This window comes from Antedon mediterranea, chromosome 7, assembly GCF_964355755.1.
Source record: "Antedon mediterranea chromosome 7, ecAntMedi1.1, whole genome shotgun sequence".
In the NCBI taxonomy this organism is placed as follows: domain Eukaryota; kingdom Metazoa; phylum Echinodermata; class Crinoidea; order Comatulida; family Antedonidae; genus Antedon; species Antedon mediterranea.
In genome coordinates this window covers 21,842,205-21,855,670 of record NC_092676.1, presented here as the reverse complement: position 1 = coordinate 21,855,670, position 13,466 = coordinate 21,842,205, and the positions used below count along the sequence as shown (strand labels likewise).

Genomic DNA, 13,466 nt, shown 5'->3' with positions numbered 1-13,466 from the left:
CAAATCATTAAAATTGAGAAACAGAATAATTCAAATATAATATCTCTTTTAATTCAACAATCACCCTAATTTTACTACGGTAATACAAAGTAATTTGTTATTGCTGTTTAACGTTGAAAGATCGACTATTAGAGTTTTTTTTATCAATCAAGAAATGTATTCTGAATTGTATTAATCATTCTTATCTATTCAATTTTAATCAGTAGTTTATATTAATTTATAAACGTTTTAAGGAAAATATTCACAATATCACTGAATCGATCATTATACACGACTGTTATAAGCGTAATTTACTCAAAAAAGGACCAGGACGAGGCCTGGTTAGAAGATCTAGTTTGTTTAGGTTTTTATGCGTAGTAGGGTCCGCGTGTTCCCTCCGGAAATGGACGAGGATATGTACCGCCATGTCCACCACCACCGTGCCCAGGTTCTGGTCGACCGTGCTCAGGTTCTGGTCGACCATGCTCAGGTTCTGGTCTAGGTCGATGAGTGGGTCTAGGTCGATGTCCCCCTCCATGTTCACCACTGCTGTGGCCTCCATGATGTCCTCCATGCCCGTGACTATCGCTGCCATGTCCTCCATGATGTCCACCATGTTCGTGGCTGTCGCCGCCGTGGCCTCCATGATGGCCGCCATGTTCGTGGCTACCACCACCGCCGTGCTCGTCACTGTCACTGCCACTGCCATGGTTTCCATCGCCACCGTGCTCTCCGTGATTGCCGTCGAATTCTCCACTTTCACTACTGCTACTGCTGCTGTCCCCAGAATCCTATGGAAACATTAACAAGACATAATCGTCTTTTTAGTCTCGGTTTTAGACTGCGATTCGCTTGTAATTTTGTAAAAATATAAACATATTTGCACTTGTAGCGTACCATACCTATACATCTCAAACAAGCAAAACCGTAAAAATAAAAGAAAACTTACATGTAAATCGAACATTAATGTTAGGGCAATGTACGTTCCAATTACAGCAACTGCTATTATACACAGAACAGCAATGGTCAACAGGACAACTTTGCGTTTGTTGCATCCAGCCTTGGGAACTGGTTTTGTTGTACCAGTGGTGACCTATAATATCATATTATTAGAAAACAATAACAATTCTTACAATGAAGTTCAAATGCAAGATATTAAACTGCATATATGTGACTTAAATGACATTTTCTCGTAGGCAAGGGATGTAGAATGACTATAAAAGTCATGTTTTTTGTGAAATCTGCAAAAAGTAGGCCTATTATGGGTATGTATGTTGTGTCTGTCTGTATGCCAGTACAGTACCTGGCTCCAATTACGCAACTAGCTCGGCCATTTCTATGGATTATTGAGTCTTTATAGAATGCTGAAAGAGCCATTATGGCTAATATTCCCGGATTAGGATTAACGACAATTCATAATCTCAACTCCCAGAACAAGACAACAACATTCTAAAAATAATATGTTACGCAAAAATTATTTTGAGAAAGGGTACCTGATACATCAGTTATCGTCATTATAGATGTTCATTGTTATATAATCTAAAAGCAAACAAGCCACACAATGCGGAATTTGCCGTGTCATCTCTCTGACGACTCAGCCAACAGCATAATAAAACAGACGTAAATAAATGATAATTGACTTTGGTTTATAAATACAATAAAATGTAAAGACATGTTATTGTTATTATGCCCAATCGGTTTCCTTAGTTCCGACAATAATGGCCGATCGAATTCAAACAATCGATATTCGTGGTATGGCGTATTTGTACAGCGTCTGCCAATAGTGATGTCATTTTTCTATATTTACTGTACATATTGGATTTACTCTGTGTACAGATAGGCTTATAATTATCTATCTCTCGGTAAATAATAAGTGTATACCGTATAGGTCTATCGTTTATGTGTTATACAATCATACATCTCTTTTTCAAAGTAGCCCTTATCGAAAGTAAAATATAAAACAAACTGAAACATATCGTCCCCCTTGTGACTAGAAACTGAGGAAATGCCTTAAACCGTCTACTACCCGAGACAACCAGATCACCACACCGATAAGAGATACCATGACAATTAATTAATGGATCCATGGCGATACCTACTATAGTTTAGCTGTCCAAAATTGGCCAGAAGGCCAAGAAAAGGAAAGAATACCGATATGCGTTGCTGACGGGTGTTGTAGGAAGTAGACTCGCATAGATATTATATTAAGCATTTTATAATGAAAACTTGACAAATGTACATTTCCCGTTTATTACTGATAATTATATAGATATCGTATCCGAATTACATCTCCGGTAGGTGATCCGTTATCTTTCTTATAACTCCGTGTCGGTAACCGTGATAACTCGGGTATACATCTCCGAAATGGTTTTAGTAAGTGGTACATCCGCCAATACAATTTAAACCTGATGTAAAAGAATGTATATTAAGCACTTCTTATCAGGGTATATATGTATATATTAGTGTATTTTTGTTTCGTTTGAACGAAGAGAACAAATTATAGGCCTAACTGAACTTCGATAGACTGCAATTCACTCCAATAAATAAAATATTGTTAAATTACACAAGCATTTTTACCGCGGTTGTACAAGAACATGATTCGGATCAGCTTAAACGTGTACATAACGGATTTACATTGAGTTCGTGTCAACAGATAATCTGAAAATGTTACTTACCACAACCACACACGAGTCGTCATACTTCTGGCGGTCTTTCTTTTCTTGGTCAACAGCATCCTTTCCGACGGGATGTATTGTTGGTTTCACCATGATTTTTGTAGGCCTAGAGATATCCAAACGTCAGGCTACAATGTTATCGATTAACCGTCGTTTCCTCAATACTCAAGTGTCGCAGTTATAATTATACAGACCTTTGCACCTATTGTGTATTTTGCCGTTGGTGGAGGACGCTTGTTTTCTTTTCATAGGTAGTAGACCGTCAAGCATGAATAAGGGATCAGATATCACAATTATTCATAAAGAACTAATCATGCATTAGAATATAACGACGATTAATTTAAACTGATCCGTAACAAGTCGGTTAGCAACACAGGGATCATGTGGTTGTGGGAATTAAAGTTAATACACCACAAAATAATCCTTTCACCATTCACACAATTTTAAAATATCTCCTTTCTAAATGATATTCTTAAATATCTCACTTTTTACGAAGTGTGATTGATGTGAATTTGCTTCGTCTTTTTTTATGCTGAGTATTCTATTATATTCAATTATGTAACTACCAGAGTCTAGAACCTATAATTATACTCGACTAGATAGAAGAATATAGGAGCCATGATGGTATTGGTTCTGATTGGTAAAACGATAAACATTTTGGCATGCATGGCGCTTCATATTCATAACATTGGAAACTTAAAAGATTCGTTGAGGGCGGGCTAAATGTCAACACGTACGATTAACACACATGTTTTGTTCTACATTCAAATTCAGTCAGAATCAGAGTCAGGCCTACTTAGTTACTACTGTCCTGTAGTACTGTTGCAACACACATAATTCATCTTTAAAGGTAAGCGGGTTATGCATAATACCTGTTAGAAGTAGTGTAGGCCTAATAATATATCTACGGCTAGGCCTCTGACTAGGCCTAGTATAATAATACTATTAAATCTAGGCCTGGCTGGCTATTTGTTGTTGGCTGGGCAGCCGCCAGACAGCAAGGCTAGACAAGGCCTGTGTTGTGAATAGGTAGGACTAGGTACTACTACTACTACTACTAGGCCTAGGTAGACTAAACCAATACTTGTATGCCTAGACTGAGAGGCTAGGCATACTTTCTTGTCGGACCACACACAGGTACGCATCGCAAGCCTGCTACTCTCACATGACATGAATGAAGATTAAAATCAAGACTAGGTATACTATTAATATTATTATTAAATGTATTGTTATTTATAACATACAATACTTTTTTCTTTCGCCGTGGCTAAAGATACGGTACCGTATTCTAACTTCTGTTTACTAAAGGTACGGTAAAATTGCATTACGTCATAACCAACCAATGAGGTGCTGGTACGTGTGTGACGTCATCGTATAAGGACTTGAGATTTTTTTTTCATATCGCGTCTCTGTTGTTTTGTGTAGAGAATTCCTATCGGCGGCGCCAGGCTGCGTGGGGGTGTGTGCGCTGCAGATGAGGGTTTTATTTTTATTCCAAATGGCCTATTTAGGCCTATATTTTTTTTAAAACTTTGTTTACAATGGTGACCATAAACAACAAGCAAATGCGGACAATAAAGGGGCCCTCAAATACTATGATTTAGACAGTAGCCCCAGGGCTAACGAGTCACAGAAATCAGCGCACACATGCAGCTGGCCCCAGCCTGGCATTGCTTTCCCTACACAAACAAACTCATATAATGAGGTTATAGTAGGCGTAGTAAGTAGGCCTAGCCTAGGCCTCTTTTGAAACGGTTTTCTGTATTCTAGAATTAAAATCAACATGTTTTGGCTTTTCAATAATAATAACAGACGTAGGCTACATTTAGTTTTTGTCACACACGACGGCGATAATAGCGATAAATAAAGCATAAAGAAAATGCGGTTGATCACTGTTTTCGCGATATGAAAAAAATCCACAAAGTCCTTATACGATGACGTCACACGTCCCAGCACCCCATTGGCTGGTTATGACGTAATGCAATTTTACCGTACCTTTAGTAAACAGAAGTTAGAATACGGTACCGTATCTTTAGCCACGGCGTTTTTCTTTACTACAGGAAAAAGTATCCAAACGAAAATAATTAATTTCACTTTTATTTTTAAAATACAAATGTTTAGGATTTAATGAATAACCCGCTTTCAGCTTAACTTATTTTTCTCTTCATTTAAATTTTTTTTAGTTGATTAAATATTAATTTTAAATAAGTTTCTTGTTTTTTTTCTACAAATTAATAACTATTTTGTGACAATAAAATGGCATATTTCAACAATAGTGTTATTAAAAAAAAACAAAAAAAACTTTAGAAATCATAAAATGTGATAACATTGTTTTAAATTTTTCTTTTGATGATGGATAAAACTCTTCAGCTTGCATCAATCACAGTAGTTATTTCTCTCATCTTCAGAACATGAGTGATTCGGAAGTGCGTGACCTAAATGCATGCTTGCACACATTGGCTATAGAAGCAAGAGGTAATTAAGATGATTTTAATTAAATAATTTAAGTGATGCTTTTAAGTTGAAAGCAAGTATTTAATACTTTTAGTTGTATTGACTGCCTGCTTTTGAGAAGACAGAGAGAGCTTAAATCAATTCGGTATTATTTTGTATCATGAAGCTTATATATATTTATTTATTTTATTTATTTATTCGACTTCTCACTAACTCAGTTAGTGAAGGATCTGGACCAACAGGTGGTAAACACCTCTAAAACTGTCCAGTCCCAATGTGCACAGTATGGGCCTATCATTCTATGGTTTTAGAATTATTCCTATCTAATTATTTAGGTAAAGTTCATTTAATTTTTCTTTTTACTTATTGAGACAAAAATGAAAATTGACCTTTACTCATAATTTCAGTTTCTTAATTTTATTTTTATTAAAAAAAAATTTTATATTTCAGAACTGTATTTGCATGACACGGTACCTGTACTAGATGCTCCGCCTTTACCTCTGCAGTTTTACAGGGATTATGTCTCAAGCAATGCACCGTTTATTATCAGGAATGCAGTAGGCCACTGGCCTGCTATAACTAAATGGAACAACAAATTCCTAAAGTAAATGAATATCTCATTATAGTATGTCTCATTTTATCGCACTAAAATTAGGCCTTGTGAAGTGTGAAATCACACACCTAACATTAAGTGAAATAAGACTTCAATTTTGGTAAACTTTATAAAAAATATGATATATAGATATAAAGATACAAAACCTACAGTGTTGTGAAGTGAAACTTGTAACTGCAAAGCAAAAAACACAAAGTTTGATGTTATTATAATAAATTCATGTTTAACAGCTCACACCCACTCCCAAACATCTCCAAACCTATAATATTTTATCGTAATATAATCACATTTCATTTAACTTATTTATTTTATTTCTTTTTGGCCTATAATTTATCATTGTTTAATGCATTTTTCATTTAAAGATGAAAAATGAAGATTAATTAAATCAGACTTTGAGTACGTTATTTTGTAGTTTTAATAAAGTTAATCACTTCTGTAGAAAAAAAATGAACAAAAATAATGTTCTCACCAAAAATCCATTGGATGGCAGCCAATTTGTCCATTTTTTACATTAAATTATAGTTTTTTCAGGTAAATAGATTTTTTTCCAATCAAATTTTTTGTCAAAGTGGATATAACTAATGTTACATTAAAATGGCATATTCAACACAAACATTATTTTTTTCAGGGGGAAAATAAATCTTTAACACATGCAGTACTAATTCCCACCCCCATAAAAAATGCACCTCTCCATGCAATCCCTTCCCTCACTTTGCTGACATATACAGTAATTTAGTTAGTAAGTTCAACATACTGTAAACAAACCATTGGATCATTCCTATACGGTATTAAAAATTCCAAAAATTACCAGTTTTATCTGGTTAGTTAATATTAATGAAGTTAATTCATCTCTTGCTTGGTTAGACTAACTCATTATTTTATGGGATCATTATGTTTTGAATACAAGACAATGATTTATTCTGCTATATCATTCTACATATTGATTTTGTGATTATCCTCAACTCAAAATGCACTGAATATTGTCATGTAATACCATGCAAGTATAAATGTTGTCATGGCGAGGAAAACAAATTATGGTTAATTATCCATGGTTAGTGTACAGTTGATAACAATAGGCCATGCATTTTTTTGTACTGCTTAGCTCCGTTTTTTGTTTTCTGTATGAGTCGGTATGAGACAAAAATAGTTAAAATATTACTTTTATCAATGTTTAACTATTATAACTAACATGTTTTATGTATATTATATCAAAAGTGGCCCATAATGATTGATCTTGAGAATGAATTATATTTAATACATTTTTCAGATTAAAAAAAATATATATTTTTAGTATTCTGTTTGAGTCTGTATGAGACAAAATAGTTAAAATATTACTTTTATCAATGTTTGAATATTATAACTAACAAGTTTTATGTATATAATAAGAAAATTGTAAAAAAGTGCCCCATTATGATTCATTATGATTGATCTTTAGAAATGTATTATATTTGATACAAAAAAAAAATATTTAATATAAAATATATTCTGAAAAAAAAATCTAGATTCAATTTTGTAAGAATTAGATATGGCACAGAATAACTGTTTAAATGAAAACAGTATTGGTCTGTACTGCTAAAAAAAAAGATTGTTATAAGGAAGAAAAAGCACTATAGAAAATCATTTAGGAGTGAAAAAAATGTATATATTTGTTTTTTGTTAGGTTTTCCATTGAGACATAAATGTTGGTTGCCCTGCAAAGGAGGGCAACTGATTAGGCAAGCCCAGACATTTTATATCTAATGCTGTATTTTTTAATCTTGATTTTTAAGAGAGACACTAGGAGACAAACAAGTCAGTGTTGCAGTGACGCCAAACGGCTATGCAGATGCTATAAATGACGGCTATTTTGTAATGCCTGAAGAGCGACAAATGAAAATGGACGATTTTCTAGACACACTTTCCGAGGACTCTTCGTCAAATGGCGTATTTTATCTTCAGAAACAAAATTCAAATTTAACAACCGAATTATCGTGCCTGATGCCAGATGTCGATGATCACATCTCCTGGGCGACAGAAGCTTTAGGTTCGTTCATTTGACATTTTTATTTTGTTTTAGTTTATACTGTATATTTTAGATTAAATTATAATTATTTGGTTTTAAAAAGTTGGTTTTTATTATTTGCTTCTATTTTATTTATTTTTGTCTATTTCATGGGGGAAACCCCTTTTATTTAATTTTTTTTTACATATAAAATAAAATTTAATAGTGTAATAGATCTATAAAATGTACAAATTCTCTTTCTTTATATATATATATAATATAATATTGATCCAGCCACTGATACCCACAGCATTGTCATTTTTTTCAGTAATTTGCCTTTGGATTTAAAATATAATATTGTATATATATATATATAAAAATATATACATGATAAAAGGAACTTTATTTTAATTTTTTGAATATTTTCAGTACATTTCTTTAAAATATAATTTAAAGTTTAAACTTATATACACATTCATATACAGACATTTACTTATAAGTTGATGGTTTCTATTTTATACGTAATAAGAATAATAATATTTATTCAGCATGTTATATCAGGCAGAATCTTGCCAGGAGCAAGCTATAGGCGTAGGCCTGATTTAACTGCTCTTGCTTCAACTTTTTTATTTTATCATTAATTATTTGTGTGTTTTATTAATTATTCTATAATCTTTATTTATACATAATTTATATTTCTAGGCAAACTTCCTGATGCTGTTAATTTCTGGCTTGGAGATAAAAGAGCTGTTACATCTAGTAGGTACAGATTGCTTTTACTCAATTTTGTCTTCAGATGGTGTAGGGAGATGACAACATATCTGATCAGATATATACATTACCCATAATGCAATTACTCAATATAGTGTACATATATAGTTCGTAATTCTAAAACTATATTTACAAATTAGAATGCCCCTATTAAAATGATACAAGCAAGGGGAAATATATGTTTTAACACCTTAGGGACCCATTAAAGTGCTCCCTTAATAACGGTATTTCCAGACTTAACCGACCCAAAGTGTTCTTTTAATTAATTTTTTTCCCGACCCTTTTGAATATTAAAAAAAAAAAAATTGTTTATTATTTATTTTAATGGATTAAAAAAATATGAATGTTTTAAAATTGAAACAGGTGTCACCTGTAAAGAGGTGTCCCAAAGAACTGTACTATACTACTAAACATAGGTTCATCTGTAAAAGTTCTGTTTTTGTGGAAATAAAAGTAAAACAAAAATTGAATATATTATTTTGATTTATTATATAAAATTAAAAAAGGATTTAAATGTTTTAAAATTGAAATAGATGTTTTGCCTGTATAGAGTTGTTCCAGAGAACTATACTATACAGTACTACTAAAACATAGGTTCATCTGTAATCGTTAAAAAAAAATATGTATATTATTTTGTTTTATTATAGAAAATTAAAATAATCTGCTCTGTTTTATTTTCAGTGCATAAAGATCATTATGAAAATCTTTACTGTGTAATTTCTGGCGAGAAACACTTTACTCTTTTGCCTCCAACAGAAACATATTTCGTTCCTTATGGTAAGTAGATGAAGTGTATATATTATTATATTCAAAGCAATTTGATAGTATTCTGTCCATGTAATCTAATTAGCTTCACTCATGTTATAGCTCGATTAAACAGTTATGAATATATAGCCATGGTTACTGTATTCATACTCAAGACATTAGATTCAACAATTAGGACAAACAAACTTGGGTTGAGATAATATGTAGCTCTGAACTTTTACATATTTAAAGATGTATTGTCCCCCTAAAAAAAAGAATTCTTGTTGTTTTTTTTTTTAATATGCCATTTTATGTCACCTCATAGTAATCCACTTTGACCAAACATTTGATCCAAAAAAAATGCATTTATCTAAAAAACTGTAATTTAAAGCAAAAAATAGTCAAATTGGCTGCCATTTATTTTGTCATTTAATAAGTGAAAACATTAATTTTTTTCCCGTTTTTTTTTTACAAAAGTAATTAACTTGATTAAAACTACAAAATAATATATTCAAAGTCCGATTTTATTAATCTTTATTGTTCATGTTTTTGGGGGACAATACATCTTTAAGCTTTAATATTATTTTCTCGTTAGAAACATTTTTCCTTGTTCTCCTCCTTAGAATAAACAACCATATTTTGAGAAAGTTTCATTCACTCGATTCTTTAAAAAATGTGTAGTTTTAAAGATATATTGTCCCCCTAAAAAAATATTTTTTTAAATTTTTTTTTTATTTTAATGTCACATAATAGTTATTCACTCTCACAAAAAATTGGGCCTGAAAAAAATTTATTTACCTGAGAAAAATGTAATTTAAAGCAAAAAAATGGTCAAATTGTCTGGAAGACAATGAGTTTTTGGGTAATTTAACTGTTTATTTTGTCTTTTTATAGGTGAAATAATTTTTTTTCCCCGTTTTTTTTCTTATGGAAGTGAACAACTTCATTAAAACTGCAAAATGGCCAATTCAAAGTCCGATTTTAAAAATCTTTATTTTTTATGATTTTGGGGGACAATACATCTTTAATCAAGTTAATTTTAATACAAAAAAAACCCCAAAATAATGATCACTATTTTTAAAATGGTCTATTCAAAAACAAATTATTTTTTGAAAGGACAATATATCTTTATAAATACATTAAAAAAAATGTTTGTACAGGCCTTGCATATTTTCTAGCAATTGGTGCCATAAAAATATGTTGATACTATAAAAAGTACTACTTTAATAGGTGATTTTCCAGCGGCAGTGTACAAAGAAAACTCCAAAGGTGAATTTGATATTGTACCTCAACCTGATATTGGAACTGTCCCGTGGATAACCGTTGACCCTCTCTCACCGAATCTAAAGAAGTACCCAGAATTCGGCCAAGCTCGGGCAATCAATTGCACCCTTAAAGCTGGCGACATGTTGTATCTGCCTTCTCTGTGGTTTCACCACGTGCATCAATCACATGGGTGTATTGCATGTAAGTTGATTATAACATTTTGACCGAACAGGTCAAAGGTCACTTTTGAAAATTAGGTGTGCTAATTTGAATATGTACATTACTAATATGTATGGAATAATACATTACTTAAACTGTTTAAAATTAAGCTACTTATGTATAATAAACCATTCATCATTCAATTAACCCTAGACCTTTTTTTGTGCAGTTTTTGTGATCCTTTTTTTTTTAAATATTTTTTCTCTTGATTGCCAGAATCCCCCTAACTTTCAAAGCAAATCAACACCCTTGTAAATATGTGTAAATACACTTAAATACAGGTACAGCTGAATAAATCGTGATCATTTGGGAACCAACTTTTCCTAAGGTACTTAGCTGATATAGAGTGCTCTGGCAGCTCTCCTATCCTTACTATGAAGTTCGTTAATGTGCAGAAAGGTTGCATTTTAATGCTCCACCATCTGGGCTTTTCTGCACCTTTAATCCAATGACAAGAAACATACAAGAAACATACAATAAAAGCAATTAAGTTACTAAGTATGTTATTACAAATTATTTTCGCCATTTTGTAGTAAACTACTGGTATGATATGGAATTTGACATCAAATACAACTACTTTAAATTCACTGAGAGTATTGGGGATATTTGTCGATACCACAAGAAAGCAAAAGAGAAGATGAAGAAGACAGAAAGTTCTTAGAGACAAAAGTTAAGTTAAATATAATTTTTATTTTTACCTATTGGAACTAGTCTCAGATTAACACAGAGAAATATAGGTACTGGAGTGTGTTTGTGTATGCTGGAAATACAATAGACTTACTGCAGCCTTGCATATAGGTGTAGTGTGGTTATAGGCTAGAATTAATTAATAGACACACAGCAACCATACAAATAGAAAATGCAGTGTATTTGTGTATGCTAGAAATACAATAGACTCACTGTAGCCTTGCAATAATGTATGAGGGTTTTGTATGCTGTAAACACAATAGACTCATTGCAGCCTTTCATATAGGTAATGCAGTTTGTTTTTATATGTTAGAAATTCAATGCAACTCGCTGCAGACTTGCACACAGGTAATGTGGAGTGTGTTTTGTATGCTGGAAATACAATAGACTCACTGCAGCCTGGCAAATGAAGTGTGAAATAAAATAAGCACATTGCAGCCATGCAATATATTCAATAAAGTCCATAGAAGGAATAGCATCATTACCCTCCTGTGTCACACAGTTATAAAAAAACAGTATTATAAGGAAGAGAATGGATACTGCCTACAAAGTGCATGATTGTTATAGGCATTGCAATAAACATGTATTGGGCATTAGCAAATCATTAACAATAACATATCATATATCATAATAATTATTGTTCATTATTCTCTAGAGACTGATTATTGTGAGAATATTAATTTCTATTAATCATTCCAACTAAAGATTAAACATTATCATATATTTTGAATTTCATTTATACTGAAAAATGAAAATAGACAATGTTCAATATCAGTGTGGGTGTGTATATATAATCTCTTGTATTGCCTGATAAACGTAAACATTTAGATATATAGCTGTCTAAATGTTACATTTTTAATAAAAAATCTACTACATTGTTATTTGTCCGACTGCAAATGTGTTGTGTTGTCATTTAAAATGTGTGGTACTGTGATAATGATCTCAATCACTGTAGATTAATAGGCTGATGTGTTGGGCGTGTGCAATAGTTTTTAATGGGATTATAATATAAGAATATTAATGTTAAAATATTTATTTATTTGTACATGAAGCAACCGAATAAAAATATAATAATCAATCATCGATGAAACTTTATATTCAAACAACTAACATACTAACTGTGTATTGTTAAATGCAGCATATACATGCATTTAACAATAAATAAAACAACAAAAAGTACAGTAGTATTAAACAATTAATGATTTTATAATATAGGCAATATATGTTGAACATATAATTAGATGGGAAACAATATGTATTGTATGGATTGAATCCAGAATCTGTTTGGTCTTTAACCTATTCTCACTCCTGGTTATTTTTCCTTGGTGACCGAATAAATATTATTATAATAGTATGCCTACTATAGATTAGTACAATGAGCAAGGCCTATTATGTTGTAACGTGAATATATCCACATAGAAGGTGTTTTAGATTGATATATTTATGTTTAAAATACTAGCCTTGTACTTGTCTACAGTGTGTATCAATATTATTGTTAAATTATTGATATTCATTGCTCTTTAGATTATGTCCATAATCTAACCTTTAAACAATATTGGTTTTTTTTTATTGATATTGTTTTAAACTGCACTATATTATGAAGAGATATGGCAGTGATAATCAGTGAAGCTATCAAATATAGATTGAGGAGGCGCATTTATGCTCCTTGCCCGACTTCGTACGTCAACTGTTAAGCTGTGTTGGTATTTACCAAAAGTGTGCATTTTCTGCAGTTCCAGATGTTTTTATTAAAATGTAGGTAGCTTACGTAAATCACACAAATCTTTTGAGAACATTCTAGTGGATGTTCACCCCCTAATTATGCCCAGTAATGACCTGAAATTGTTTACTATGTGTACATCTTAAGTGGACAACACCAGCTCAGCAGAAGGAATAGAGCACTTTCTTATAAGTGTGTGTATTATCCACACGCAAACTATGGAGAGTGAATACACGGATGCAATAGTGAAAACAAGAAAAGAAAGAATGATGTTATGTAAAGCATTCCCCATTGGTCAGCCAATATTGGTTTTGCCAAAAATCTGTGGAATGTAAAAATAGACGTAATTACCACACT

General features: G+C 32.0%; 2 protein-coding genes across 2 annotated transcripts; one reads left to right on the top strand and one right to left on the bottom strand.

Annotated features, from left to right (window-relative positions):
- Positions 1–26: 26 nt before the first annotated feature.
- On the bottom strand, positions 27–2,846 carry LOC140055277 (uncharacterized). Its single transcript, XM_072100576.1, has 3 exons — positions 2,655–2,846; positions 929–1,072; positions 27–770 (listed from the first exon to the last, which is right to left on the bottom strand). The coding sequence occupies exons 1-3, from the start codon at positions 2,745–2,747 to the stop codon at positions 348–350; spliced, it is 660 nt and encodes a 219-aa protein (XP_071956677.1). The 5' UTR covers positions 2,748–2,846; the 3' UTR covers positions 27–347.
- Positions 2,847–3,428: 582 nt separating this feature from the next.
- On the top strand, positions 3,429–12,570 carry LOC140054121 (bifunctional peptidase and (3S)-lysyl hydroxylase Jmjd7-like). Its single transcript, XM_072099001.1, has 8 exons — positions 3,429–3,504; positions 5,063–5,129; positions 5,559–5,712; positions 7,491–7,744; positions 8,405–8,461; positions 9,155–9,250; positions 10,448–10,684; positions 11,236–12,570. The coding sequence occupies exons 2-8, from the start codon at positions 5,066–5,068 to the stop codon at positions 11,361–11,363; spliced, it is 990 nt and encodes a 329-aa protein (XP_071955102.1). The 5' UTR covers positions 3,429–3,504; positions 5,063–5,065; the 3' UTR covers positions 11,364–12,570.
- The last annotated feature ends 896 nt before the right edge of the window (positions 12,571–13,466 follow it).